The following is a 26,033-nucleotide window of genomic DNA, read 5'->3' on the forward strand; positions in this document are numbered from 1 at the left end:
ACTACCGGGGGGGCTTCTGTCCTAACCGCGATCTTCTTGGAGGGGGCGAGATCAGCCGTTTACAGCCGCTTTACTGGAGGTCTGAGGGTACCAGCTCTTTTTTTTTTTTTTTTTTTTAGGGGGGGAGAGGACAACAATAGGGGGATGAAAGGAAAAAGGGGGGATCCATTGGCAGTCTTCCCATCTCTCACCTTCAAAATGAGAGGAGTCATTAAAAGCTCCCTCATGTGGAGATGCTACCAACCTTTATTATGAGCTTTTCAAAAAAATACATCATAATAAAAATCCTGTTCTTCTGTTAACACAACTACACTTTGTCACCACATTATGCTGCACTAACTGCATTTATTTCTCTCATGTAAATTTAAATGTGGTTTTCCAGATCAGATGACGTCCACTTTTTATTTTTTTTATACAAATCTATTCCACTGACAGGTGATGCAGACTTGTCATCACAACAAACACATGAACAGTCAGCCAGTCAGCTGACTTCCTCCCACTGAAAAACTTAACCATGCCCTGTCCAGAGCTGCAGCAGTCTCCCTCCGCTCATACAGGCTTTTTCACCCATATTACAAACTAATTAGGGCTGCAGGAGCTCAGGGTCCACTAAAAAAACATTCATTCATAGCTTCTAATAAGCCAACATAAAAATCAAACTTCGGCTTGAGACACATAAACACTGTCTCATTTTTAATAAGCTGGTTTTGGTCTCCCTCTTGTGGAGTAAAATGTAGGTTTTTGCAGAGTAATGCAAACTGCTAACTTCTTCTTTCCTTTTCCAGCTTTCAGATTGTGCGACTAAGCAAAAATGCTATGCACATTATTATTTTTTTAAAGAAAGTTGAGCATTTTTGGTTAGAAATGGGTAAAAATGTTGAAAAAAAAAAGTTTCGGAGCTGTCGAGTTAATCCACGACCCAGTCAGGTGTGGCTTTAGAGGACAATAGCTGAGACCAGTACAAAGACACTCCTTTGACCATGAAAGGCCACCTTCAAATGCAGCTTTATTGAAAGGACGCAACGCCCCGGGGCCACAGGCATGACGGGATCCTGGTCCCATCTCCAGAAATTGTTGTCAGAGAAATCAGCTGTGTCTAACAATGTGATCATGTCTCCCAAATGAGCCCCTCAGGAAGAGAGGAACAACATTCCACGAGCCCATATCGACAACCCCATTAATTCCATAGGTTGACCTGTTGCAGACTTGTGATCTCCAGCGTGACCCCACTCTTGATCTGCCTGTTATCATTTCCAACAAAGTGCATAGTTCACTGTTTTACTGACATGCATTCAGTTGTGGAGATGTTTGGAAAATGCCCTGTTTTATTCCCCTATGTTAAAAAGAATGGATCAAATTAAATGAAATATAACATCCTGTTCAGTTAACTGTCTGTGCAACACAACAGCTCAGCAAAGGCTTGGCAGAAGAGAACAAACAATATATAACTGAGACACTGCAAGTCAATGTCCTTTTACATTCCATTTACGCTTGATTGATAATGCTATTAATGATCAGGGAGAGAAAAAAAAGCCTCAGCCCCACATCAACTCGATGCTTTAAAGATTCAATTTCAGGATCTCTGTGAAAACTTTTGTAGATTCAAATCCCCCGTCTAGGATTGCAACTAACTTTTAAATGTACGTTTATGAACAACAACAGCAGAAAATCCCCATGAATACAAAATTTGAACAGGCATGCATGAGAAACAGCAAAGTAACTGAGAAGTTTTTGTTTTGTTTGCTTAGCAGCTTCTGAAATGTGAAAAGACGACCTGCTACCGCTTGTTTTTAAAACCCCACAACATTATCTGTGTCTGTCAAAGCTTTCAGAAGAGAATAACTTGAACAAAGGTCTAGATTTACTGCTATAAGTTGTTGATATCACATAATTAATGGTAATTTTATGCCATTGTTTATGATACAGTCATGATTTTACTGCTTCACAGCTGTAGTGACTGGTTAAGATTAAGATTTTACACAAGACGTCGAGACATCAGAAGCCAAAAAGACCCCAAAATCACTGGTTTAATCTTTTTGGCTTCAAACATACACATGGTTTCATATCAATACATGTACAAATGATCTTTTCTATGACCGAAAATCAAGGACAAGAGAGAAAGCCCCAAATCTGAAAACAGACTTGTGTACCAGAACTTCTTCCCTTTCTCATGAGTCATCTCAAACCCCCTTTGATTTATCTGTAGTCCTTGTATATAAAACTGTGTATAAAGTTCAAACTAACTCCGTCTGCAGCAGCTACAACACATTATTGGGGTACTTTTAAAAAAAAAAAAAGTATTATTTTCTGTGTTGGAGGTGTTAAAGCCTATACGGGTATTTGTAAATAACAATAAACCCTGTTCACACACACACCCGCTCTCTCTTTCATTTGAAAGGCCAGCAGCTGATGCCTGGAAAGTTTCACGAGTGGATAATAATGTTGCGTTCAGGGCCGGAGGGTTTCACGGTAATTACTCCGCTTCAATGGGTTTAACCATGAGTCCCTAACCCGTGACGGTCATGAGGGGTTTTCTGCCCCTCTCTGCTCTCCTCCGGACTGAGGCTACATACTTGAGGAGTGAAATAACACAGAGCTCTGCAGGCTCAGTCTCTTTTAGGAAGGCGTTCCAACCAGAGCAGCCGTTCTCTGCCACATTAATATCCATCTTGGTAAGATAATTGCCTTGTTTTGTTTTTTTCTAGCAAAGGTAGTATTGAAGGCATACTTTAGAAGAGTTTATATTGAGCAAAGAATTACTGTGACCTTTAATACCTGACCAGAAAATGACAAATGGATGCAGTTGTAGGCTGCATCAATTGATTCTATAGGGATATGTCTACTGAAATGGCAACAGGTGTTTTGCTGAGAAGAATAGCAGAGCCGCTTTGCAGGATTGATTGGTTTGCCGTCGCTATTCAAGGTCGTAGTACAGTTCTAGCAAAATCTTTAAATGCAGCTATCGATTTTCATGAACGAAGTGTATGTTGGCTATATGGAAGCATGTTCTGGTAATCAGCCTGTTGCAATGGATTGAAGCGATGCTGCGCTGTGCAAGAGAGCATCACTCAATACAAAGACGTCTGATCAGTGAGGCCACCAATCCAGAAAGAAGACAATTATGCATCTTCCTGTCCAGTAAGAATGACTCAGGAGTGTTTGAACATAACCTGGCTGTAAAAAAGCAGCTTTAGGGGTGTTTTATTTAAACTAATTCTGCGTTTGGTTGCTGACAGTTTGAGGTTCTCCTTACTGGATGTACATCTATGCACAGTGTTACTCTTAAAAAAAGGCTTAATGTCATAGGATAGGCTAAAATTATTTATTATAGACTCTTATTGTAATGAATTTACAAAAAGAAAACGACTGGTGTCTGACTCTGACACAAAATATGGATTAATAAATACGCCTTCTATTGCACTTGCTTGTTCCTGAATTGATCTTTTGTGTACTTTCAGCTTGATGAGGCGCAATTGCACAGACGGGATGCCTCGCGGAGACTTCAACATTTACTTTGCCAGCGGCAGAAGAGGATTTGTCAGAGCTGAGGAGTATGTGTGTCTATTTGATACGAAAACTAGGGATGGCAGTGAAGCTTATTGCCACTCCTACCCCAAGACGTTGGTTGCAGAGAGGGGGAGATGGATCATTTTTAAGGACGTGGCTAGACTGTGACCATTACTCACACTGGGGTGGCACAGCGTTTCTAAGAAAAACACTGTAGACTCACTCTTATCATTTGCTTATGTAAGGAAAGCTGCCACGTAGAAGTACATGAGAAGTCATATACAGTGTAATAAGCATTTTTATGTAACCTTCAACTGATTAAGAGCCTGCCATGGTTGCTAAAGTTACTCTTTTTTGATTGTTGATAAAAAATAATATAACTACAATTAAGATTACTTAAGATAAGTAAGACAGTTGTGTTATTTCGAGACGTCACACTGTCTATCCAGCATACTGTTTTGCACTTTCTTTCTCTTGGGTGCAGATTCTGCATCAGTAATTGCACTAATTAACAGTTTTTGCCACTTTTTTTCCTGAAATCTTTAAAGCAGATTTCATCCCTACAGTCTGTAAAAGTCTGTACAAGAGCTTCAACTGAATCCACAGTAAAAAATTAGAACAAATTCTTTATCTAACAAGTATGTACACTGTCTATGCACTTTTCAATGACAATAATATGAAATCTTTGAACCACTGCAACATCAGTGAAAATATGTTCTGGTTGGTCAGACCTACTTGGTTGAATGGGGAGTGGCTGCACTGTTAAAATGCATCTGTATGAGAAAAGAGTTGTCTTTATAGTAGCTTGTATTCTTTTTATTCATCTGTAGCCCTACTGTGGTGAAAACTACAAATCTGATATGGCAAAGTAATGTTATAGACAAAGGCTTAAACTACTGCTTTCCTGTCTGGCTCTGTGTGAATTGTGTCGTGCTTCACAGGGCTGTAGGCATTGCTCTGCTGGTGGTCATCCTCGCAGCTCTCCTCATCCTGGGCTGCTGGTACTTCAAGAAGAGGAGCGGCTACAGACTAATCAGGGTGAGAACATCACACTTCACTGTAATGAAGCATCCTTCACAATCTACGAGTGATGAGTTTCGTGTATTATTCAAACTAATCAAGTCAAACTTGTGATCTGCTGTGAGTTTATTTCTATGTTGTTGGGGGTAGTGAACTGCAGCATATTTATGTGAAAATAAAAAAGGCTGTTAAAGATCAACTTTGTGTATGTTTTCACACCAAGTTCCTCTTTTTGAATATCACTTTGTTCTCATGTCTGTTTTCCCACAAGCCCTCACACATCTTCCTTTTACCTGCAGAGCCCCAGATCAGGTTCACCAAGTTACACAGGAGGCCAGTACTCCGAGGCAGGACCTTCAGCAGACAACAAGATGGCTCTCACTGACTTTGGCAGCTTTCAATCTGTGGTGAGGGACAGCCAGTTAACCTGTGGCTGACTTGTCTTCCCTTTTGTCTCCCTTTGCCTGAGTCAAACATTTCAAATGTTAGGAAAAGCATTTGTACCAGTCGGACACATGCAAAATGGGAAAACATTTTCTTTGACTCCTTAATGTATGAAATTAAATACACCAACAAACAATTAACTAATTGAGAGGCTCTTAACTCTGTGCAACCTAATGTTTAAAACAGAGGGCACTTGTTTAGAACAAAGCCAGAGTTCTGAGCACAGTACAGAGCACGTGAAGGCCACGCAGTGAGTGCCTGAAGGAGAGATTATTATGTCACCAGACTGGGGGTAGGTTTCAAAAATCTCACATTCCTAAAGAAAGTATGTGTATCCATGTGTGCAAGGAAAGTGAAAGAAGAGGATCAGATTAGCACTCTTTTCACAAATGAAGTGTGCAAAAGGGTACATTTTGCATTAGATGTAACGATACACTCGTAAGGGAGTCGATTTTGTTTCCAGTACTGCACAACAGATATCCAGTGAAAATGTAGAATCCCATTACAGCTGTTTCATTTAGATTTTTTTGTCCCACTTTTTCCAGATTCCGAACGCTCCTCCAGCCTATGAAAAGATTTCCTCAGGACCACTGCCTCCTCCTTACTCCCCTTGAAGAACTTCTCCAGAAGAAGGATCGTTGTCTAAAACAAAAAGAAAGGAAGATACTGGAAAACAAACTTGATTTGCTGCCTGATGATATGTAATCTGATGTCACCGTCATTATGGTTCCCAATGCTTTGTAGTTAAATATACCAATAGGTGAAACTACTGTATCACTCACTTTGTAAAATTATTTACCTGAATAAACACGATTTATATTCTGTAGGTTGTTTCATTAAACAATAAACAAAAATAATAATAATTTCACAATTGTAACAAAGCAGCTCAAACACACTGGTTCGGGACAGTCGCATTGTTTATTTCCATGCAGTAACGTCCACAATTATTCAATGAAAATGTACCTAGTAAATATTTTTTGAAAAATCTATATGGTAAAAATAAATAAATGTGACTTCAAAACATTTATATGGGCTCAAACATGTAGTACAAATCCACCTATTAGTTTATAGTTCTAAAACGTAAAATGTAGTTTTCAAACAGTTAATAGTTGAAAAGAGGACATGACAGCGTGGATGCAGATGGTTGTCATTTTTTTTCTGACAGAAAAAGTAGAGCAAGTTGTATTTATGAATAGTAAACCAATTAATACTTCTTCGAGCAATATCTAATGGTATTGAAAAGATCAACTGCAAAAGCTTGACTTGAAATCTATTTTATCTACCCTCCTGTCTTACTGACTTGGTGTAACAGTTGTAAATACTGGCCATGAAGTAAATTAAGGAAAGTCAAGAGTCTATAACATTCATCTGAGGGGGAACCTCAGTAGTTTCCACTCGAGAAAACCATCACAGTATACATTTTCACTATGTTTGATTGAGAGTTTACATGTAAGATGCTCTAACCAGAGGGTAAAACCTACTGCATCCTAAATGTAAGTTATGATTCAAACTATAGCTGGAAAAGGAGTTTTTTTTTTTTAAACTAACCCCAGAATTACTACAAGCAACAGATATGAGCCCTGCCAAAACTAAGATGCTGAAAAGTGGTGTCTAAGCCCTCACGCAGCTAGCACAGTCTTGGTTAATTGGTTCACTTTGTGTCCGTCTGTGAAGGCTGTAAAGAGGAATCATGTGTTTGTAGTGCTCCAGTAGAACTGTTGGTAGAAATCACCAGTGCATCCAGAGGTTTGGGGCAGGCAGTAAGCTCTGCTGGATTTGCCTGGCACTGAACAGTGCTCAAAACAGCACCATCAGGACTAATGAGCAGCTTGGATGTTATATTGGTGTGCAGACCCAATGCTGAGGTCTGCAGAGAGTGCTTTCCAAGTGCTTGATTGGTCAGTACGGCAGGTGGGTGGATGGCGTTGTTTGCCTTCAGTGATGCGATTGGTTGAGCCGGGGTAATAATTACAGTGCTGCTGGATGGAGGCGCAGTCCCCACAGGTGCTGTTTCAAAGGTGCTGACAGTGCTTCCGATCGGTGGAACAGTAGCAATGGGCAGTGTCTGCATCCTCGACACTGCACTTACAATCGGTGGGACAGCCACTGTTGGCAATACTTGTGTCCGTGTGCCAGCGAGCACTGGTTGCAGGACTGGAACCTGTTTTTTGATTGATGTGTTGCCAAGTCCTGTGTGCACTAAAGCCTGTGCTTGAGCAATGGAGGGTGCTGCAATCCTTACTGCTGTCTGCTGGGGTTGTATGCCTGGGCCCAGGGTTGTCACTGCAACCACATGCTGGGCGGGAAGAGAACAATGCAAAGCTGGTGTGTCTGCTACTACAGGAGCTGCAGATGAGGAGAGGGGGGCAGGAACTGGTATGACAGGGTTGGGCAGGGCAACGGCTGATGGTCCGGGTAATACAGGTAAGGATGATAGAGGTCCTGAAAATCTGGGCAAGGGGGATGCTACTGCAGGCGAAATGGTGGATGAACATTCAGCTTGCATGGGTGTACCAGCAGCTAACCTGATTGTAGCCAGTGCTGAACTGAGAGGAGGGGCACTGGTTGCCACTGGGGAAACTAAGGCTGGTACACTGCCTAACCTCGGTGGTGATGAGACCAGAGAGGATGTACCTACAGGTGGTACTGCAAAGTTACCAGTCTGTGCGGTTGGTAACCTAGGAAGAGCTGACACTACATTTGTTTTACTGGGTAGCAACGTTGAACCCAGGCCAGGTGTTCCTGCTAGTCTGACTGGCGTAACGTTGGGGGTGGTTGCTAGCAAAGACGGACGAACGGCAGGAGTGCATGCTACAAAAGGGGAACTTATGGCTGGCACACCAGGCAGCCTGGCTGGGGGTTGGGGTAAAACTGGTGCCCGAGGGGCTACAGTGGCATGGCTTGCCCCTTGGGGAGGTACTGATGCTCCAATGCTGGTCGCACTGGCAGTAGGCACTTGTTGTGGTGCAGGGCTAGAGATGATAAGGACGTGGCTGCCTGGACCCAAACCTTGGGGAGGGACTACAAAGCGTGCATTGTTAAGGAGGATCTGTGTGCCAGCAGCAAGGGGCGTAGAGGTGTTGATGACTATTCTCTGCTGGATTGTGCCAGTAGCAGAGGTGGTGAATGGGATGCAGGTGGTTGGTGCAGAGGAGAGGGGGGTTTGGGTTTTATTGCGAGCAAGTTGAGAGGAAGATAAGAGGGGAGTCATTTCCTCACCAGTGCCACTTCGGACGAATGAGGGCTGGCGATCAAGAGTGGGTGTAGAGGTTTGGGCTGGGCTGCTCTCCATGGTTGTTGTTACCTGAGCAGGAGAGCTGTTGGACAATATACTTGCAGGCATCACAAGGTCCTTCTTTATCATGTTGCCTGCGGGCAGAGCGGCAGCAGTAGATGTGGAACAGCTTGTTTGGGAGAACGTGGAGAAGGAAGGAATACCCGGGACCTGGGAGTTAGTGGTCAGAGAACCGTGAGAGAAAAGCTGATGAGAGCAAGTCGTGGTGGTAATCGAACTCGTTACTGGGTCCAGTCCAGTGGTGGAGGCTGTTGGATAGCACGGACTTGCGACTGACACTGGTGTGCCCTTAGAAGGAGAATGTGACAGGGCACCAATAGTCTGTCCAATAGTTGTCGTCTTCCCTGACAACTGGATTTGAACCCCTGGTGACACATGAAAAGACATTTTACTCAATTGCGCAACACTGATAATAAGGTTGGTTTGAGGTATGACAATTTTTATACAATATTTATATTCAGGATGAGTTCTTCGGTCTACTAAAGGAACAGCAAACATGTGACCCTCCTTAGTCATGATAAAAAAAAGGCTCTGCATCGGTACATACCTTGTATGTTGACAACCTGTCTACGTTGACAAAGCATCATCTGGAAAACTACTAGAGACAGTGAGCTAATACTTTTTGTGGTTTTAACTGAATCCTTGTTTAGTTTTATTCCTGCACTTGTAGGCTGAACCAGGACTAGCTTGGGCTACACATACTTTATATCAAACAGAAGTTGAGACCCTAAAACAATGAATTATTCACGAGCTTAAAGTCAGACACAAACCCCGACTAACTGATTATCTATCACCTGATGTATTCCATTTCTTAAAATTGGTTCTGTGATTCTCGGGAAAGATTGTTGATATTTACCAAGTTACTATATTTAGTCAGCTATCTATTGATCCCTGCAGTTTGTCCAGCAAAAACACACGTCCGGATCAGAGTTCAGCTTTTCTATTTTATCTCACAGTAGGCTTCCCTAAAATAGTTTTCCTCCTCATTTGTTTACTCAATATTTACACAAGTGAATGGTATGAAACTGTAGCCCTAAAAATACTCATCGCTGACCAACAGAGCCTCCAACACCCAAATTTAGCAAATTTATTTGCATTTTTTTCAGGTTTTATTGATTTAATAACCTGCATTATTGCATGTTTTATTCCTATATAATGTGGCACAACACAATTGTTACATTTCTTCATATGAACTGTATTATTTTCAGTGTTCACACTATGGTCTGGATCTGACAAAATGTCTATTGAATTAGGATTTCATACTCCACTTTTGATTTACTTTAATGCCGAAATAGAACACTGTATCATCAAAAAGCAGCTCCACTTTTCTCCTCCTACACAATAAAGCCAACCTGTAAAAATTATGCCCTAATTGCGCAGTTTAAAGTGGATCACACACAGGATAGGGAGAAAGATTAAAGGAATTCCAGTAAAAGATGACATCAAACACACCCACCTGAGGGCAGAGTGATGTTTTTGGCCTTGGACAACACCTCTGAGCTGACACTGCCAACAGTCTGGCCTGGGCTTAATCCCATCTTCACAGTCTGACTCGATAACGAGGTGGTCGGCGCCTGTCCACCGGCGCCCGTTGCCATCGCCTGCTTTGGAATGCTTCCCATGAAGGTGGTGGACGATGTCGCTGTGGGCTGACTGATGAACATGACTCTGGAACTGGGAACTGACTTGGTGGGAGAGGGTGTGCCTTTGGCTAAGGCAGAGGAAGAAGGTGGACTCACCAGGATGAATTTAGTCACTTGGGATCTCTCATCTGTACTGGCTCGTTTGACACCAGTCTTGTTCATGAAATCTTGTGTGAGCAGTTGGGGAACACCAGAACTACTGAGCGATGGGAGGACAACAGTGTTTTTTACTACTGAGGCTTGAAAATGAGAACCAGCAGCAGCTGTCGGTGCTAGCTGGGAAATCTTTGTTGCAACTGTAGAACCGGCTGAGGTATTGGAGTCGTGACTTAAAGTAGCAGTAGTGGCTGCAGTCTGGCTTCCTGGGCCTGTTACGGCGATGCTACCGGTGACTGCAGTGAGCATGGGATTTGTGATAGGGGAAGGGGGCTTTAATACTGACGGAACCTTCTTCTGGGGTTGGGCTACAGAGATACTTGTCATTGCTGGGACAGCGGAAGGGGAAGTCTGAGAAGAAGTCGTAGAAAGAGTCTGTGACGTCTTGGATACGAGGAAGGCTTTAAACTGAGGTGAGATGGTGATGACTGGACTGGTAGGGAAAGACCCCAGTGCATTCTGGTCTGAGGACGTCTGGACTTTGACAATACCTGTGTTGCCTCCTCTAGTTGTTACCAGGATTGACTGAGAGTCACGAATACACACAGTCTTTAGCTCCTGTTTAGAGTCTGTAGTTTTAACAGGGTCAGTAGAAACTGCACTGGAATGAGTTGTGATGGGTGAAGGGTTTGGTGCGACACCTTGGGAAGTGCTAGCTTGGACACTACATACTTGTGCCCCTTTAGACTCTGCTGTGTTTAGGGACCCTTGTTGCAGGCGAGGGGAAACAGAAGGAGAAGGAGTTCTCACTGTCCTTGCATCTTTTAGGGGAGCCACTTGCTGAACGGGGATTCTGTTTTCAGGAATGCTGAACCCAGGCACATCGGTGGACATACATAAAGGACTGGCCACTTTAGAGACTGCGACCTGGCTGCCCTTGGCCTGTTGTTGGTGTAAAGAGGGCGCCTTCGCTTCAGTTTTGTGAATGAGAAGATTAGAAGGCAGAATTACCACTTGCTGCATGATCTTCTCCCCAGTGTTCTGGTCCACAACAGGTTGAACAGAGATCTTGATTGGACTGCTGCTGCTGCTGCTGCTATCTTTCCTGACAAGATGACCCAGTCCCTCAGGTACCTTATACACCACTTGGACAGGATTTTTTGGTACTGCCTGGGTTGGTTTGGCCTGTGGTGATTTAGGAAGAGCTGCCGTCACAGTGGCCGTTCCTGGCTGCCCAAGTGCATACGTCTGCTTTGGTCCTTGTGCCTGCGTCTGTTGCGAATTCTGCTGGGAACTGGATGGAGAATTTTGTGCTTTTGAAAGTTTTGTGTTAGCCACTGCAGAGGCAGGCATGGAGACCAAAGGCCCTTTGCGCTGTCCATCTACATTGTAAACACCTAGGCAATCAGCAGGTCGTTTCATTAAGGTCACTTTGTTTCCCACACTCTTAGCCAGCAGGGTGGGGATGGGCGTGTAGCCCTTAGGTAGTCCACTGGTTGGGTGGAGGATGGGGGATCTGGGTGACACTGGAGTTTGGGCTGGCACCCTCGCTGCCCATGCCGAATCCCTGGATTGGTTTGTTGGGATCAGTTCAGATTTAGATTGTAGCCTCAAGTCGCCAGAAGTAATGTTACTGCTGACAGCGTGAACTCTTGGGAGCAGACTGACGCCTTTCTCTGTGCTGGCCAGAGGGTGTTTCAGGTGGTTTGGAGGTACGCAGGTCACCGTTTTTTCTCCAGCAGACTCAGCCACAAACTCCCTGGTGTTTGCTGAGAGCATAACAGAGATGTCCATTAGAGATACAGTCCTTAATTAGCTATGCTACTCTCTATACAGGTTCAATACACAGGTGGTGACTTTTTAATTCCTCTACAAAAGTTAAATTAGCTCAGAACAGTGGATTCTTTACTGCACTGCTGCCTTTAGGACAATGAAAACAATTTAAATGATACTATACAGCAACTGAAATGTGAATGTTGGGTTCTAGTTGAATTACCTCCACTCCAAAGGCCTCTGGGAACCATGTGCTCCAGGTCTTCCTCTTCTGATCTTCCGTAATGATCAGAGAGTGAACACGCCTCTTTCCCTAAATCCTTCTCTTCGTCGTCATCATCTGATGATGACGAATTACACTCCTCACGCACAAAGTTGTTGTACTCTGGGTGCATCTTGAAATCATCAAACTCCTTCTTCAAACGAAGCCTGGTGTAAATGGGAAAAGAAGACATATTAAAGCAGGGATTTATTTCCATTTCAGCAATGCTGATAGATTACAAAGAGCTGTTCAGTCAGTGCTTATGTTGTTGGCTGTCAAGATAAGCCCAACTGTACAAGATTAACTATTATTATCAGGACAAACGTTTGATTAAAAAATATATATATTGACATTAATTAAAGTTTTATCAAAACATTATCTAAATATCAAACCTGTTCCTTTGGTAGGCCTTAACAAGTTTGGGCTCCCAGGGTGAAAGCTCATTCAGTAGTCTGATTAGAGTGCTATGAAGGTCTTTCACTGCTTCCCTTCTATAATACCACCGACCCTGTCAGTTTGAACATACCAAAGAAAATGCTGTCAAGCTACCAGTGTTCAAATGTGAGAAAATGAACATACGAAGGCTCTGGAGTACATGAGGACAAGCACTGCCACCTACCAATCTCTTTTTTGTGCTCTCCAGGTCATCAAGTTCGTCTTCCGTCTTACTGATCAGCTCACGCAGTTCCTCAAGACTGGTGCATACCAACTGCATGGGGTGAAAAGGGTGAGGGGTAGAATAGCAGTAAATGATTTTTTATAAAAGGTTTCTCATCTTACATAGAAAATACACTGCTCAAGAAGTGTAAATATAAGTGTGGCTACCTTAAATGATGGCTCAACTGGAAGTTCGTCTTTAACTTTCTTTGAGGATTCAGCCTTTTTTCCTGTCAACAAGATAAAGATAGCAAGTTACTGTAAAAAACACAAGGTAATTGGGCTAAAAGAAGAGCTTGTTGCAATGGTAAAAGAAACCCCTGGACTGACATCGACGTAAAGGTTTTTCTTACCTGTTTTATGCTTTTTCTTCTTGTCTTTTCTCTTGATTGTTGTGGTAACCTTCCGCACTGCTGACTTGGAAGCCTCAGCTGTGGACAGTCTCATCCTGTCCACATGCTGCAGCTGCTTGTGCTCTCCTTTCACCCTCAGCAGCTGTTCCCTCCCTCGCTTTTTCTTCCGCTTTTTTTTCTTAGTCCAGATTTTGTCATTCATCCTCTCCTCACTCGAGTTTTGAGTGCTCTCAGAAGACAACTGTGCGGCTAGCCCTGATGTACCACAGCAGCAGTCGTGCTCCTCAGTTTTAGCATCGCTAGTTTTGCTTTTGCAACATTCCAAACAGGAAGGTCTTTGGTGTCCTTGACTGGAACTTACTCCCTCCACTTTGAGCCCCAAAGGTTTGGTTGGGGAGGGGGGATTCGCTGAGCGAGCAGGGGACCTGCCCGTGTAGCTGTGCTCCCCTACATTCAAACAGGGGTCCTGTGTTTCTGCTTTAATGGTGCGCACTGAACCCAAAGAGAAGCTATCCTCCTGCTTTATTGTGAGTCTCTTGGATTGATGCTCCACATCTAAGGCCTCCTCCTTCAGATTCATTTTCACACCACCACCTCTTCCAATAGGACTAATGTGTGTGAGGGATAAGGAGTTAGTGTGTAGTTTTAAGTTCAATTTAGAGTCTTCACAGGAGTCTCCATCAGAGGACCCTGATTCAGACACATCCTCCTTCATCAGTGACCACGATTTAAACTTTTTATCTTCCTCTCCACTCCCATTTTCCTTTTTGAAAATCCCAAAAGTCTCTGTTCTCCGTTTACCAAAATCGCCAGACTCTCCGGTGTCCATGGGGACGCCGTAACACTCTGTGTCGTTTTTGTCCCTCTCATCTTTCAGTCCATCCGACTCCTCACCCTCTGTCTCTGGCTCTATTTCAACCCCTTTCACCCACACAGAAGGAAAAGGGAATGCCGGGGGTGTGCTGGGGCTCTGGCAATAGATCCTCAGGTCTGCCCCACAGAAATGTGGGAAATGTATGTAGGCATTCTCTTTGCTGTCATAGCCCAAAATAGACTCCCTACATTCATGGATGGGCTGGGCCAGCACAGCATCCTGTACATCCTTCTGTGTCTCATACACATGATCACACAACCCCTTCAGAAGCCACACTCGCTGGTAGAAGGGCAGCAAGTGAAAGGGTTTCTCCTCCAAAGGACTCACTTCCCCCAGGGTGCTGAAAAACTGATGGCAAAGTCCCAGCTGTTCAGCCCGCCCTGCCTGATCACGGGAGGCACCAACAGCTCGATACCAGCCCACGACACGCTGCCTTAGCTCTGACTCCCAGCGGCGGTAACCCAGGGCAGGCCGACGGTGCAGAGTGGCCCTCCGCTGTGGGGGGGACAATAGGGAAGACATGATTTTGGAGAGCAGCAGGCTGCAGCGGGGCATCAGCAAACATCGCTCCAGCTCAAAAAATACAATCTCGGGAAGGTTAAGAGCAGTCTGAGCCAGGCAGAGAAAGTGTCCTATAGCAGGGAGTTCCCAAAGGGTGTCCACGGTCTGAGGGGAGGCCTGTGACAGCAAAGTCTGCTCCCACTCTTCTACCTCTTTGGCTGACATTTCTTCTGCCTCTTTTTTCTCAAGCTCACGTTGCCTGGAAATGCAAGGTAGAGTTTTAACACCTTGTTTGCTTTTGGAACAAATGTTAACAAAATCAGCTTTCATTAAAAACTCTTTCATATACTCTCCCACCTCTTCTCCTCCTTGGCTCTCTGCTGCTCTTCCAGCCGTAGCGCCTGTACCATGACAGACTCATGCCCACCAACAGTGATGGTAGCAAGGCTACGAGGTGCCAGTCTCCTCCTGGTGGAGGTTCCTCCTGAGGTCCGTTCCTCCTCTGCCCCAAAGCGTCCTTTAGAAGTCACTGCCAAGGTAGTCTTCTCTCGCAGTGTCCTGGTTTGAAAGAAAAAACACAAAAGTTGTTTGATAACAGCCACATAATTCAGAATGCATAAGAATTCATCATGTGTCACTTTTCAGGGGTCTGTGAATAAGTGTGCAGTCTGATATAAAAATCTAGGAAGTAGAACTGATGACCTTCTTTTGTTTACACCCACCTCACATCAAGTAATTGGTAAAAGTCGAAATTAGGTATTTCCTCAAGAACCAAGTATTGTTAAGGCCAAAACAAGACTTTGATCCGTGCGCTTCATTCTGGCAATGTCATATACATGCACGCCTCTTCATAATGCATACATGATTGGATACTTACTGACCATTGCATGTTATATGCACGAGGTGGATGGTCTGTCTTGTCCATCCCTACACCCAATCATTTGTATGTTCTTACTTATAAAGCAATTATTGGTCTGCTTCCTTCATATCTGCAGTGGTTAAATAACTGTATGAGAAGTTTTTGTCTTTGCTCACAGGTACTATCCCTGCTATCCGTTCCCAGAGTGCGTAATAGATATGGGAAAAGGGCATTTAAGTATCCTGCCCTCTTTGATTGGAATCGAAACTGAAAAAATATAAACCTGAAAACTTGATCTCAATGAAAGAATTTGAAGCAACTTTACGTACCTCGAGGGCAGACACATTTAAATGAACGTGTTATGACTAGTACACATTTCCCCGGAATAATCTTCAACAGTGATGACTCATGGTGTGTATTTTTGTGATATTATTATAGTGTATTACAGGAATAATCCCAGGGTAAACCTTTTTTAAGCTGCTAAATGCATATATATCAGTAATCTGTTAAATTGTGCTACTACTTGTCTTTGCCAAGATGCTCTTGTAAAAAAAAAAGTCTTATTCTCAGTGAGTCTTTTCCTGGTTAAATAAAGAATTTAAAAAAGATTTGGAACATGTAACAAGTACAACTGTGACCAAAAGCTGGATGATTGTTATGACATGTACATTTGCTGCTGCGTAGACTCCTTCACTGTCATTGCTATTGTCAAAATATAATAACAGACTAAACTTGTAGCCAAAAACATCCAGCAACAATGTGTAATGATGCAAGTGACATAGAAAATACTTTTGTGCCTTCTGTGATTGGAACTGTATGTTTTGGACATTTGACAGCAATGTGGTTTGTGTAACAGTGTAACTACATGTTAGTTTCTTTTTTTTTTTTTTACCTAGACAGCAACGTAAGCTTCTGCTCCAGCATGATTTCCAGCTTTTGAGCCTGTTTGGAGATCCAGTGGTCCACCCCATGGTAGCGATAACAGTTCTCCAACATGAGCCTGAAGTCTGCAACAAACTCCGTTATGGTCTCATACTGCTGGCTGATAAACTTCTCCTCCATTCTCCGCAAGCACATCGACTGCCTGAGCTGTGACTGACCCCGGCCCTTGACTCCTCCGATGCCGTGCTGGGCCTCCTGGTGGCCGATGGGATGGAGGAATGGGCTGGTGATCCCTTTGTGCTTGTCCAAGAGAAAGCCAGTGAATATCCTATAAGCTTGCTGGACCTCATAGTTCATATCCTCCTCGAAGCTATTGCTGTTGGTGGAGATGCAGACCTCGGGGAGCGAGAGATCACTGTTGGAAAACTCTGACATGCCGTCGTTGCTCAGAGAAAGGTGGTCGCCCTCAGCGGCAGCATCTCCTATGGCGCCAGGACAGTGTAGTGCAACCATAGTCTCAACTTCACAGGTGCCATTTTCAGTTATGGCCAGGTCTTCAGTGCTGCCGCTCACCCATTTGGACTGTGAAGACATGATGTCAGCGGTGGGATGCTGAGCTGCTGGGTCTTGGGCAGTCAGGTCTTGGTTGTGGATCAATTGTTGGCTACAAGCTGCAGTGATTTGGTCTATTAGATCCTCCTGATCCATGACTCAGGCACCTGAAGAGGGTAACAGGTGGTGCTTATGGCGAACTTTGACTTTGCAAATGACAATCTAATTAAACCTAAACATTGTTAAATAATCAGTGTTTACTATGCATTTATATTGCAAGGTCCAAAAGAAAGTGCAGCATTGAGATGAGCTGCTCACACCTACCATCGTCAGGCTAAGTTTGCTTTCATTATAACTGTTGCCATGAAAGGGGGTCATATTATAACAGACACATGAGAAAAGACGGGAATGTTTACCTCGTGTGACTGGGTCCAAACTACCAGCAGCTCACCTCACTTTATCCACCTGCAAACTTTTCCTTTGCCCCCTGCATCAATGGCTAGCTAGCTTGAAGTTAGCCGTTAGCGAGCTAGCTATCGCCAGTTAAAACAACAGTATGTAAACAAAGTTTGTTCTGCTTACTCATGGAAATATCTACAGCGCACTCCCTTAATACGTCCCGTATCCTGATCACGTGTAAAATAAGAGCAAAACAAACTGACCAGAGGCACATTTTGGTTGGTTCAACAGCATACCTCGACGTTTTTCAGTGCGAGTCCACACACGCACCAGACAGGACAGCTTTTAGCAAGCTTAGCAGCCACGACAGCCTGCTAGCTGGGTTAGCTTGCTATTGTCTCCAACCAGGGGCCTGCAATTGCTGCGTTCGCCGTCCATAGTAGAAAAACTGAAGCAATTAAATGTCCGGCAGATAAAAAGTTATGCAGGCATATCATGTCGTCATCGCACGGGGTGATGTCAGTGACAGCGAGGCGGCTAACGGAGCCGAAGTAACACTAGCTGATTGTCTGACAATGCACAACAGTTCATCATCAGCGGCTACCCTCGCTAACCAGCCGGGCTTTTTCAAGTTGACACCTACTTTGTGGCACGTAGCATTTTATGCGTTCACTTTAACGGCGATTCAGCAGCATGTGTCGGGCACATTCTGGACGCCGCGGGGTTACAAAAAAGCCAGTCGGCGACTACTATGAAGACTACTGAACCGTCCACTTCACTTCCACCCTGCGTGCAAGCCCCGATGCAAATGTGCGCAGCCCTGACGTAGCTAGCTGGTTCCGTGTCACACCGGACTGTTTGTTTTGGTTTTTTGAGGGGGCAGCACAACGCCGGACAACGCTGTCACCTTCACGCTGCGCTTTTAGGCGTTTTTGTGATTTAACGTCAGTCATTGTCGGGGACGGACGAGCCCGCGGAGACAGCCGTCATTCAAAAGAATCGATCGGCTGCGCGTGAAGCGGCGGAGATCTCGTGCGCAACGGTGAGCTGACGGCACGAGTCTGCTTAAACATTCATTCATAAGTTGAGCGCTAAAGCGTCTCTGAATGAGTTACAGGGGAGACGCACAGGGTCCTGCTCCTATATGGTGGAACTTGAGCAGCAGAGACGTCTCCTTTTTAACCGCTAGATGTCGCTGCGCACTAATTTACAGTAGTTCTCTATTATTGACTCATGAAAAGGGTGAAATTTGCCCTTTCTTGAGCCTCGCAGGTGACCCAGAGGCCTTTGTAGATGTTGATCTTCAGATTATAAACTTCAAATTGCACCACGAGTGTAGGAATTAATATACAATATGAGAAACTGTGATCAAGGCAACAAAAAAACTCTATTTCTGTCTTTCTATGCTTGGTCCATATAATTTAACATCACAGTGAGTGGACGCTAAGATTTGCACAATTACAGTTTTAGAAACATTTATGAGAACACTGTCACTGTTTTGCAGGCCAATTAACTTTTTCTTTCATTCAGGTTCCAAGATGTCTGTCGTCTTGTCATGTCACGATTCTCTTCCTTTAAAGATTGCTGAGTTATAATTCAGTTTGGATTATCTGTTGACTTTACATACACAGAATGTACATAAAATGATGGTGATAAAAAAAAAAAAAAAAAACAATCCAGCAAATCAAAATTAAATTTGGGAGTTTTTTTTACAGTTTCAATAATTTCATAGAATTTTTTAAACATAATTTATTAATTGTAGTGAATTATTAGACTTTTTTGTCTCTTTTTAGAGGATGCTGTAATTATTTAATTATTATGCTACAAGTTTAAGCAGAACTGTCAATGTCTAAAGGTTTGTTTTGTAGACACTGTAAAAAAAAATCAGCATGTGGTCCAATAATTATTTCAGTACATCTGTAAGTATTACATTGCATAAACTCTATGTAATGGTGATTTGGGTGGCCGACCTTGTAAATAGTCCAGGAAAAGGGATGCAGGTGTTGATGGCATGAAAATCTTTACTCATAAAGTCACATTGCACAGTAACCTAAATAAAAAACTAATAAAAATCAGATCACATCTGCTAACTGTGTAGCCAACAAAAAAAAAGAATTCTGTCCATGGCATTTGATAGCTTATCTAGCTATAGCAACTTAAATTAAAACAATAGAATGTGTTTTTATTGTAATTAGGCTACCTGCTGTCGTGTTTTGGTAATTAATTGTATGATTAGCGAGACTATGCTCTACATGATTGAGTCAATGCCGTAAATATTAAATGAAATGGCAACATCTGTAACAAAGCACTTCGGAAACAGGTCAGACATCAATAAAATAATACCTCAATCAGCGACCATATTTGTTTTTTGTGGGCTTGAACACATGATCAGAATTACAGATAAATAGATGCAGATTTTTAAACTATTATTATTATTGTTGTTATTATTTACTTTTATGAAAACAAACAAACAAACAAAACATGTTTTCATATAACATTTAGCGCCATACTCTCAGAGGCCCAGACCGAAAACCACCACTGTTGAACGCACCCAAAAACAGCTCCACCACAGAGTGAACCTGGTTACGTCTGCGCTTCTGGCTTTTGTGTGGTGACTGTAGAACAGGAGGCTTTTTAAAGCGCCAGAGAAAATCCACTTCCTGACAGACATTTATTGGGGCATAAACGTCTCATAAACTGTGTTTGGGCCACTGTATGCAGGCCTTAACTGCTGTGGGCTGAGGCAGGGATGTGCAGTTATTAGAGCTGCTGATGGGCTTTGTTAAAATAATGCCTTTTGAATTGATTTAGCACAAGTCACAATCAAACTGCTGCATTTTAAAGTCACGTAAGCAAAGGTCACAACACGCAGCGTCAGGGAAGCGAGCAGATCTTCTACCCACAGTTATAGGCTTATGCGAGACATCCAGGAGGCCTCCAGCTGGGACAATTGTTAATTAAGCAATCATGCCACCAGGGGCCCGTGCTTTACAGTGATTTTAACTCAGCTGAGAGGTATTGTCAGGGAATGGGTTTTCAGTCCAATATAGGTCTCCTTTTTCCTACAAAATGATGGAAAATACAAAATACAATACAGGATGATAATTGCAGTGATGTGCAGTCTCACAGACATAGTCTGAGTAGGAAATAGAGGGCTCAGAGATGAGGTTTTAGGAGGCTTCGACTGTATGCTTTGCAATGCAAGACATATTCTATAGGATTGTGTTATAATTAATCACTGTAGTAACAATATGGTGTGAATTGTGTCACAACAAAATGCTTAACTGAGCCACTGTATGTAATTTATGAAGATGGGAAGTGTAAAAAATAAAAGATTTTGCATACTCCTCTGTCCAGCAATTAAATGATATATAAAGAAACAGAAATGAAAGGAGAGCAGAGAAGGTTTTAACTTCATGTTGGACCAGAAGTTGGCTCCCTCTGTGTGCGGCCTACCAGCTTAAAGCAGCTTTTCTTGGTTAAACCTTGAGGTACTACTAGCTGACTACTTCCTATAAAACTTTTATATGCCTGTTAAGGTTACTTTTCAAGCAAATAAGGAATGCGTTTTGGCCCTATATGAACTGATTTGGAAACAGAGGGCAGCACTATAAAATAAATTCTAATTGTAAAGATTTTTTTTTCGAAAATCTGAGTAATTGCTTTGTTGTTAGAAATCCAGCAGCAGCATTTTGAATGTGCCGTAGTTGTTCATTTGTCTTTGTGGGAAGACAATTAGGCTAATCCCATATTACATTTACCCAAAACTGGATTACAGCCAGAAAAAGTGGGCTATTGCACTGGTGCCCAAAAGCCTCAGGTTCAGCGTGTGAAATGCTGCACAGGACATAGGGAGTAACAGAAGGTTAATATGGGTCCAATCTGGCTTTCTGCCCCTTGGCTCCAGGTTAATCACACCCAGCAGTGGAAGAAGTATGTAAAGCTTTCTTTAAAATATAAGCAGAGACGTTATAAGAGAGATACTTTCCAAAGATGGTGGTTGTATGACACATGCCTTAGCCCCTTCCATTAAAAAACAATTGGTTGCTTATAACAGCCAAACATCCAGGTGATGTTGTTCCACTGATGCTACTGCATTATTCTAAAACTGTGTGTACTTGGGGAAAACACCTTATTCTGGAAAGGAGTCATCAAACTTTTTAAGCAGCTTCTATTAGCTCTGACTGAAGTTTCCTTACGTGCAGTTTTCTTATTTCGGTGACTTTTGAAATTGCATTAAAGTTCCCCATTCATTTACATAGAGACCTGGCCAGCATTCTGAATCACATACGACTTATTTTTACTTTCAGTACGTGCTACAGCTGCCCTTACAAAGTACATACTGTTTGCATGCAGTGTGCATACAGCTGGGACATACTGGTCCGTCATAATATTTTCCCCTTAAGCTTTGACCATCTTGTTCATACATTCGTCACAGTCTGCAGTGTGAAATCATCTGTTTATGAACGTGACAAATGGTTAGGAAAGCATGTTAGCCTGTATGTTGCAAAATGTGTGCAAATGCATTAGTACGTCTTGGTATTTTTATTGAATTTGACATACAACATAGTGGAATGCAATAAATCTTTTTCTGGCATAGTGTGAGTATTGGAACGCACCCCTGCTCTGTCTATCCCCATCTACATTTTACTGTTTTCAAAATCCCCCTCACTACAGGAAACAACAACAAGACGAAGAACTTACCACACTGAAAATGTAAAGTTTTGTCAAGAATTTAGAAGTTGCAGTGAGTAGTTGCAATGAATTAGTCATTTTAATGACAGTGCTCACATTCCTACATGCAAATGCTCCCCCAAAACTAGTCCCCAGACATTATTTTGAGGGGACGCCATTGGTGCATCTTCACTTAGCTCTATCCAATACAATTGGGATTGGTTTAAAGTAATATAAACAAGGCAGAGTGGGCTTTTTGTTGTTGTTGTTGTTGTTGTTGTTTTTACCCTATAGCAGAATAATAGTGAGGTGCAGGCATGTGAGACTAATGAATGGTCGCTACCAAGATGGCTACAAGTGGGGAGACTTGTCTGTAAGGCCTTTGGTATAAATAGCAATACAACAAGTCAGGTTTTCAAAATCCTAACCACAAAGAAATATGATGAGCAATTAAATGTGTTTGAAGTATAAAAATGATTGCACTCTTAGGCAGCTGGATGGATGAAATCAGATAAGCTAAGCTAAGCTAAGATGAGATAAGATGAAACAAGATTAAGATGAGATCAGATAAGATGAGATAAACGTTACTGATCCCTCATCAGGAAAATATACACTTGACAGCAGCTAGGTACACGAGAAGCACAGTAAGAAACAAGACAAGAAATACAAAAAGTACAAAAAAGATTTTAAAAATCAAGGTATAGTAAAGAGTATAACTTTCCCATGTACAAATACAGCATGATGGTTAATCTCATCTTAATCTCATTGTACATGTGTATAGTGACAATAAAGGCATTCTATTCTATTCTAATGTACCCAAATTTTCGACGCACATTGTGTATAGAATTGTACTTTAATTTTAAAAACCTGTAAGAGCAACAGCACTGAAAGAACTGTTCAGAAAAGACAGTGTTACATTATAGAGTAGACTTGCACATCAACACTGTACTTTAAAAGGCAATGTACTTGACCCCAAAGTGTATTGTAAGACTGTTAGGTTCTCCTATTGTACTGTAAACACATTTAGATTTTTTTTTGTTGTTCACACTGAGGAAGTTTTGTAAAGCTGTAGTCATTTTTTCAGTGGGAAGTTTTTCTTTGTTTCCAGAATGATTCCAGACAGGAAGGATAAAGTTCTCTGAAGACACTCTGCTTCATGCATTTTCATAGTGTTGCATTCAGAACATCCATTATTTGTCATCGTGTAACACTGTAAGAATTTTTATGCAAAAAAAAAAAATCAGTTACCTCAACAACATCCTCGTAACATTTTCAGAATTTTGCATGCAAGATATCATTGAGGTGTCTGAGTTTTTTGGGGGATTAAAAACACTTTTTTGAATGTTGGCTTTTTCTGTCACTCCCAACAAAAACTCAAATGTCTGAAGCGATCAAATACAAAAAGGAGAGGAAAGCTTTGCGCTGGTGTGCTGTTGTTCCAAGAAAATACGTCTGTACACACAGCACAGGTGGAGGAAACAGGTGAGCGTGGCTTTGAGCTGTTGAATCATGCACCTCACTCACCTCACCTGCATCGTCTGACTTCTGTTTGTTTCCCAAACTGAAATCCCATTTTTAGATTGATGATGAGGTCATGCATGCTGTTGAGGAATATCCGGATGCTCAAAATGTGACCTTCGAATGGATGGCGAATGGGGGAACAAGAGCGTTGAAGATAAAGGAGAATATATTAAATAATAATGCATGAATACATTTTTCTCTTGTGATGTTTTTTTGGTGAACTTTTCAAAGCACCATTGTATGATCTTCTGAGCAGCCCTTTTTTAGTTGCGATCAAAGCATTACAGCTTGATTAAGTTTTAACCTTATGGGAACATTTCATGACATTAGAAACATAATTTAAACATTATGTGAACTTAAGGTACAAATGTTTTATTACAACTTGTAGCTAATGGTAGCCAATGTGACTGCAAAGGCTTTCTCATGTCAAAGCACCTGCAGCGTTGAGGCCAACAACAGAAACACCCTGTGAGCAGTGGTGGTTCTGCACAGGGGCCTACAGGAACCAGTGTCCCTGTAGGCCCCTGTGTTGACTGAGTAATAAACTGATCACTTTATAACGTTGAAATGGAAACTAATGTGGCTCAATGCATCCAAACTGTAGCCTGGCTTTGCTCTCGGTGCTGTCTCCTGGACATATATGGACATGTGTACTTGGTAGTATGGACTTGCGGTTAATGTTTAATTGGAACATCGGTGCACTTGATTACGTCATCACCTAATATTAAAATATATAGACACCACATAATGTAGGACTGTTTTATAGAACCAATGGTGAGTAAAGTAATTAACGGCATCCACCCATGCTAAGTATGGATGGTTAACGTTACATGTTAACCCTATGCAGGCCTTTCATGTTGCCATACGTAGAAGGTCTTTCTGGGTCCATTGGACCCCAAGAAATAAAATGTGCAAAATATTTGTTGGTATTCAATATAGACTTTAATACTATGTTAAATACATTTTCTGATAAGTTGACATATTTTTGGTTCCAAATGCATGACAGATGTTCCTCTTTTTATATTAAAAAAAAATAAATAAATAAAAAAACAATATGTGTCACCTAAACCAAATGGCCTGGGGTCCAAAAGGCCCAAGAAGACCTGAACAGGGTTAAATGAGATATATGTGTAACAGGGTCAGTGCTGCAGCGCTGGTTTCTGGGTTAAATATATATGTATAATTGCATTAGTAATATATAATATACACTATATATTTAATTTTATTGTTATTATGTTTATTGTTATAATTACACACAGTTACACCTCTCAGCTGTTGTGTGGAACCTTTGTTGGGGGGTCCCTGTTTTGTTACACATTTCAACACTGGCCCTCATTGTTTCAGCTGATGTATTCTCTGAAAGCAATTTATTTTGGGGGAATTGCCTTTATTAGATAGGACAGGCAAGAGAGAAAGATAGGAGAGTGGGGGAGAAGAATAGGGGAAGGACTTGCAGGAAAGGACCATGAGCGGGACTCGAACCCATGGCTGCTACAGTTGATGTATTTTTTTCTTAAAATAAAATAAAATAAAATAAAATAAAATAAACATTTGCTTAATTTGCATATACAGTAAATACTAGATTTTAGTGCTTAAATATGATTGTTGTCGTTTTTTAATGTGTCATTAAACACCGGCCCCCTCCAGTGAAATCTATCTAGAACCGCCACTGCCTGTGAGGAACGTAAACGTGAAACGAAACAGCGTTTTGCGAGAAGTTGCAGGCGGCGGACACAATAGGCAGACAAGACAGAGACCCGCGCGTGTCCCCGGGTCTGAATGGAGAGCTGCGCCTTTAACTGCGCGCGGAGCTCGCTTCAACGTTGCTTCGCGAGATTTGCTTGGCGCCGCGACCTCATGTGAGACACCTCCTGCGCGAGCCAGTCCGACGTTACCTCTGCAGAGGAAAAAACGCAATGGAGCCCTGAAAAACTGTTCGCTTTTCCCTCTCTCTCTCTCTCTCTCTCTCTCTCTCGTTTGACCCCCCGAGGGGAGACAAAAAAAAAAAAAAAAAAAAAAAAAAAAAAGCCCAACACAAACTATCCGCGTCCACGCGCTGCTTTTATCTGCTATTTAAACTCGAAGGCGTTAACAGGGCGGCGCGACGATGTGGATCCAGGTTCGTACTATAGACGGGAAGAAGACGCGAAGCATTGAGGATCTTTCTAGATTGACCAAAATCGAGTCTTTGCGCGTGAAAATACAAGACGTCTTCAATGTGAGCCCGCAGCAGCAGCGCCTCTTCTACCGAGGGAAGCAGGTAAACACAGCTTTTTGTTGTGTGTGTGTGTCTGTGTCATGCAACAGTCAGTTTTTTTTTCTTTCTTTTTTTTTTTCTCTTCTCGGTCGTTGGGGTGAAGGTGCTGGTGGAGAAGTGAGCGAGCGAGTGAGTGAGTGAGTGAGTGGTCCTCTGGAGCCGTTTCGGACCCGTACGAGCTTCCTGTTTTGATAGGAATTCGCCAATAGTTCTTGCGCAAGAAGCCCGGGGAACGCCGTGTGCCGTCCAATTTGGGGGAAAAACGTGCATGCATGTCGGTGTGTTTTTCATTGTTGTTTCGGTGCACGGCTCGGTGCTGAGGAGAGCAACAAATGTTCCTTGCCCAGCCGTAGACATGTTTGTTTACATTGCCGCCAGAGAGAGGGGAGAAAAAGAGAACATCGCCCTCTGTTTTCCACATGGAGACAAAAGTAGTGCAGCGCAAACAAACAGCCCACATCACT

At 42.6% G+C, this 26,033-nt stretch overlaps 3 protein-coding genes across 5 annotated transcripts in view; 2 read left to right on the plus strand and 1 right to left on the minus strand.

Annotated features, from left to right (window-relative positions):
- The first annotated feature begins 2,564 nt into the window (after nucleotides 1–2,564).
- mlana (melan-A) lies at nucleotides 2,565–5,793 on the plus strand. 2 transcript variants are annotated; one of them, XM_008287795.1, is made up of 5 exons: nucleotides 2,565–2,672; nucleotides 3,459–3,551; nucleotides 4,449–4,545; nucleotides 4,827–4,934; nucleotides 5,517–5,793. In XM_008287795.1, exons 2-5 carry the CDS (start codon nucleotides 3,463–3,465, stop codon nucleotides 5,583–5,585), a joined length of 363 nt encoding a protein of 120 aa, XP_008286017.1. In that variant the 5' UTR covers nucleotides 2,565–2,672; nucleotides 3,459–3,462; the 3' UTR covers nucleotides 5,586–5,793. The 2 variants fall into 2 exon arrangements, with proteins under 2 accessions (XP_008286017.1, XP_008286018.1); XM_008287796.1 differs by having other exon boundaries at nucleotides 4,827–4,931.
- Nucleotides 5,794–5,870: 77 nt separating this feature from the next.
- On the minus strand, nucleotides 5,871–17,832 carry brd10 (bromodomain containing 10). Of its 2 annotated transcripts, XM_008287799.1 has the most exons (10): nucleotides 17,414–17,832; nucleotides 16,177–16,885; nucleotides 14,783–14,983; nucleotides 13,051–14,684; nucleotides 12,866–12,927; nucleotides 12,660–12,749; nucleotides 12,433–12,548; nucleotides 12,002–12,207; nucleotides 9,723–11,774; nucleotides 5,871–8,631 (listed from the first exon to the last, which is right to left on the minus strand). In XM_008287799.1, the coding sequence occupies exons 2-10, from the start codon at nucleotides 16,872–16,874 to the stop codon at nucleotides 6,623–6,625; spliced, it is 7,068 nt and encodes a 2,355-aa protein (XP_008286021.1). In that variant the 5' UTR covers nucleotides 16,875–16,885; nucleotides 17,414–17,832; the 3' UTR covers nucleotides 5,871–6,622. The 2 variants fall into 2 exon arrangements, with proteins under 2 accessions (XP_008286021.1, XP_008286020.1); XM_008287798.1 differs by lacking the exon at nucleotides 17,414–17,832 and having other exon boundaries at nucleotides 16,177–17,097.
- A 7,320-nt stretch (nucleotides 17,833–25,152) lies between these two features.
- The window catches only part of uhrf2 (ubiquitin like with PHD and ring finger domains 2), a 45,903-nt gene continuing 45,022 nt past the window's right edge, over nucleotides 25,153–26,033 (plus strand). The window contains exon 1 of the mRNA XM_008287801.1: nucleotides 25,153–25,572. Within this exon, the coding sequence (XP_008286023.1) occupies nucleotides 25,420–25,572 (153 nt within the window). The 5' untranslated portion in view covers nucleotides 25,153–25,419. The remainder of the gene's footprint in view (nucleotides 25,573–26,033) is intronic.

This window comes from Stegastes partitus, unplaced genomic scaffold, assembly GCF_000690725.1.
Source record: "Stegastes partitus isolate 25-593 unplaced genomic scaffold, Stegastes_partitus-1.0.2 Scaffold521, whole genome shotgun sequence".
NCBI classification, from domain to species: domain Eukaryota; kingdom Metazoa; phylum Chordata; class Actinopteri; family Pomacentridae; genus Stegastes; species Stegastes partitus.